The sequence below is a fragment of the Cynara cardunculus genome, assembly GCF_001531365.2.
Source record: "Cynara cardunculus var. scolymus isolate 2C chromosome LG 5, CcrdV1, whole genome shotgun sequence".
NCBI classification, from domain to species: Eukaryota; Viridiplantae; Streptophyta; class Magnoliopsida; order Asterales; family Asteraceae; genus Cynara; species Cynara cardunculus.
In genome coordinates, this window is record NC_037532.1 from 5,007,321 (window position 1) to 5,011,593 (window position 4,273).

General features: G+C 34.8%; 2 protein-coding genes across 2 annotated transcripts in view; both read left to right on the plus strand.

Annotated features, from left to right (window-relative positions):
• Positions 1-564, plus strand: part of LOC112512051 (17.3 kDa class I heat shock protein-like) — a 4,378-nt gene extending 3,814 nt beyond the window's left edge. The window contains exon 2 of the mRNA XM_025117844.1: positions 1-564. This exon is cut by the window's left edge and continues 1 nt beyond it. Within this exon, the coding sequence (XP_024973612.1) occupies positions 1-428 (428 nt within the window). The 3' untranslated portion in view covers positions 429-564.
• A 1,760-nt stretch (positions 565-2,324) lies between these two features.
• LOC112513792 (copper transporter 1-like) lies at positions 2,325-3,076 on the plus strand. Its single transcript, XM_025120151.1, has one exon. The coding sequence runs from the start codon at positions 2,422-2,424 to the stop codon at positions 2,866-2,868; it is 447 nt and encodes a 148-aa protein (XP_024975919.1). The 5' UTR covers positions 2,325-2,421; the 3' UTR covers positions 2,869-3,076.
• The last annotated feature ends 1,197 nt before the right edge of the window (positions 3,077-4,273 follow it).

Here is a 4,273-nt window from a genome sequence, read left to right on the forward strand (position 1 = left end):
GACGAAGCAGCATCTTTGATCCATTTTCACTTGACATTTGGGAGCCTTTGAGAGATTTCCCAATTCCATCTTCCTCTGATGTTTCCTCTGCTTTCGTAAACACCCGTGTGGATTGGAAGGAAACCCCTGAAGCTCATGTGTTCAAAGCCGATCTTCCTGGGATCAAGAAAGAAGAAGCGAAGGTGGAGGTAGAAGACGGAAGGGTCTTACAAATCAGCGGCGAGAGAAACGTGGAGAAGGAAGATAATAATGATAGATGGCATCGGGTTGAACGCAGCAGCGGGAAGTTCACCAGGAGATTCAGGTTGCCGGAGAATGCCAAGATGGATGAGGTGAAGGCAGCCATGGAAAACGGAGTTCTCACAATTACTGTTCCCAAGGAAGAAGTGAAGAAGCCTGATGTGAAATCTATTGAAATCTCAAGTTAAAAAAGAGGAATCAGATTATCATGTCCAAGAGTGTCTAACGTGTTATATCTGTTACGTCTACAAGGTGTTCGATGAAATGCATAGCAGAAGTGATATCTTTATGTAACTTCTATGACGAATAAAATGGTTGTTAGCTTCAATTGTTTACAAGGTGTTCGATGAAATCCTCCAACTGTAGGTTGCTTCAATACTTTCTTTTGCGGTGCCCATATTTTAGATTAGATCTCTTCCTTCATCTCAGCAATAAAATCCTCTGGAAAGAACTCGATCCATTCAGACCCACAAACTGAACCTGGTCGAACCACCATAGAAATGGCCAGTTGCTGTTGGCTAGAATCCATCTTCGTTGTTTTACCCCTTGTGATGAGAATGGAGATGGAGATCAAGATGGAAGGTCTGGTTGGAGATGTGCTCTCGCCTTTGTCTAATTGTCTGTAGAAGGTCTTCGCCGGAGACAGTGGGAGGGGGTTACTTTGAGGTGGTGGGGCCAGAGATATCATCGTCGGCGATGATGGTTTTACACAATTCGGTTGAGGATTGAGTTCCGGTATATAGAGATGTATTGGATTAATATCCATGATAAACATAATTTGTGTTTATCGATAAAATGTAACAGTGATATTTATTTATCGGATAAGATTTAAATTCAATTAACAATATTGTATGCGACAATTTATTTGGTAACTGTTAACTATAATAAAAGTCGTCATAAATTATCGGGTAGGATTCTCAGTCTTTGTTTTTGCTCTTATCATGTAAGATTTTTTGGTCCTTGATATGTTTATCTGGTAAGGTAAGTTGACTTGGTAAAACGTTTGGTAAGTGGATCATAAATATGACTAATGGTTTTAATTCTTTTTACGTTTTTTACTTTAACTCTTATTCTTAACGACATCCATTAGTTTTGTTGTAGTTAAACATTTAAACAGTTTTTTCAGATAAACCCCTGAGAATCAAAATTAAAATACTAGAAAAATATTATATTCAATTTAAATTCTCATATTAGTTATACTTTTTAATATGAGACGATATAAAATAGAAACCATGTAATTTTTAAAACCAAATAAATAATAATTAATGTTTATATTATAAAACAAGACTTGAGATCATACGAGGTCAGTTTGTTTTTTTGTGAAACCATTTTTTTATCTTTAAAACTTCATAATAGAACACTGTGAAGGTAATTTTAATAATATTTTTGTTGTGAATGTTTAGATTTTTTTTACATTTATAATATTTTGCTATTAAGTTTCAAGTGTAAATTTTTTTATGTAAAATAATATTAATTTAATCTCATTGTGTGAATGAATATAAAATGATTTCTCTCTCCTCTAATGAAAATTTGATGTAAATTTCTATATTTAGAGTTTTCTCTATATTTCTCTATTTTATGAAACAAGATGGAAAATTTATTGGAGTTATACAAAGAATAAAAACTCTATTTTTTCAATTTTAGAGAATCTGTTGGATATGTTCTAAAACCACATTCCAATTCGTCTTCTAACTATTTCTCTCCAACCAAAATGTCACTACATCCGCAATATACATGTCTATAATATTAGCTAGGTCCGCAATATTAGCTAAAAGATAAAAAAAATCCATATTCAACCAGTTTACTGTCGCAATCTTAAACCAATCAGACACCACCATTTTTTGTTAAGAAGTACCTTTTTCGGAATAGAGGGAATGTTTTTTGCAACCGGAATATTGGAGATTTTTTGAACCTTTTTACCCTAACAAAATTGCTTTATTATAGAATTCCCAACGAATATGAACTTGGTCAACGATCAAATCCTATGTACCACAGGAAAATTGACACATGTCCTACGTATAACCCACCGAGTATTTAGATTTCGCAATTTAACAATTTAAAAACTGGAGGATTGGATTGGACGAAAAACAGATATAGAGAATAAACAACGTTCCCCAAGTTCCGCTCGATGTGCATCCACTCCCGAAGAAAATAAACGACGACGGATCAAAGGGGATCACAATGAACGACAACGGAACGATGGGAGGAATGCCACCATCAGCACCAATGCCGATGAACGATGACGGCTCAATGGGAATGGATGATATGATGCCGATGATGCAAATGACTTTTTATTGGGGGAAAGATGCTTCGATTCTGTTTTACGGTTGGCCCGGAAACAGCACGGGGATGTACATTCTAGCGCTGCTTTTTGTGTTCTTTCTTGCTCTGATTGTCGAAGCGCTGACTCATCATAACCTTACACCAACCAAATCCAACCATATAATGCGAACCGTGTTACACACGTTAAGGGTGGTGTTTTCGTATTCGGTGATGTTGGCGGTGATGTCGTTTAATGTTGGTGTGTTATTGGTGGCGGTACTAGGGCATGCCATCGGGTTCTTTTTGTTTCGGGTACTCAAAAAAGCCTGCGAGAAGGATTTGGATATGCCTCCGATGGCATGTTAACTCTATATCCGGATTCCAGACCCTTGTTGGTTGTTTAGTTTATTGGATTTTCCTAATCGTATAATTATGTAACTTCTCATGTTTTGTCTTACCTGGAAAAGAATGTCGAGCATTCCTTTTCTAAAATGCACTCAAATAGATGCATTTGTTGGGCAAGTTCGAATGTGAAATTACTTTTTTATCCACTCGTACCTAACATCCATTTATTGCTTGCCTTTTTGAATGTTCATGTGGATAAGATACACATATATATATACACACACACATATATATATATATATATATATATGAAGTATCGTGTGAGAAACAGAATTAAGGTGAAAAACGTAAGAAGGAATTTAGATCTTAATCACCTTTAATCTCAAATCTACCATGAATCGCGTTTGATACAAGGTTTGATCCAGTGAATCTCATCCTAATGTGCATCTAATCCTTTTTTTACGCTCTTCACTGGAACCCCCACCATATATACAATATATATATATATATATATACTCTTCACTGGAACCCCCACCATATATACAATATATATATATATATATATATATACTTATCTCAAACACGACTCTTGTGCTTCATCTGGCACACCTTCTCGGCCATATATCAACCATTCTTCTAAAGACGTATACTTGTGCTGGTATCAACTACTAACTTAACCGAACAAACAAACGAACACGAACGATAAACGAACGTAAATCTTTGTGTTCGTGTTCGTTCGTTTAGAAATCAGGTGTGTTCGTGTTCATTTATGTTCGTTCGTTAACATGCTAAACAAACAAACGTAAACGAACGAACATAAACGAATGGGCTAAACGAACGGGTTAAACGAACATAAATAAATATTATTTGAATTCAAAGTAGATAAATAAAAGATTATATATTAAATTTAATAAATAAAAGATTATATATTAAATTTAATATATAAACGAACATAAACGAATGGTAAATGAACGAACGAGACTTTTGTTCATGTTCGTTCTCGTTCGTTCAACTAAACGAACAAAAAAAATCTTTCATTTTCGTTCATTTATTAAATAAACGAACTTCCTGCCAAATGGTTCACGAACGGTTCGTTGAACGTTCGGTTTGTTTACAGCCCTAATTACAATAAACACGATCTAACTTGTATATTAGTTTTACAAATTACACAATGCATGGACGGATCCACGTATCAGGTTGTGGCTGCCCGTCCAACCATGAAATTTTTGGGGGTTAAGTGTAATTTTCTTAAGGTCCTTACAGGTGAAACTATAAGATTTTTTTGGATGAAATCATTAACTTTACATTTTTTCAGGGGTTTTATATGAAAATTTAATAAATAAAACTTCATCATTCCCTTGTTGATGATAAGTTACAGTTTACACCCTTAAAGAATTTGATGTTTTCAATTTTTGGTGGTTATTGA

Coding starts and splice junctions, on each gene's coding strand:
- LOC112513792 (XM_025120151.1), top strand. CDS start 2,422: ATGAACGACAACGGAACGATGGGAGGAATGCCACCATCAGCACCAATG.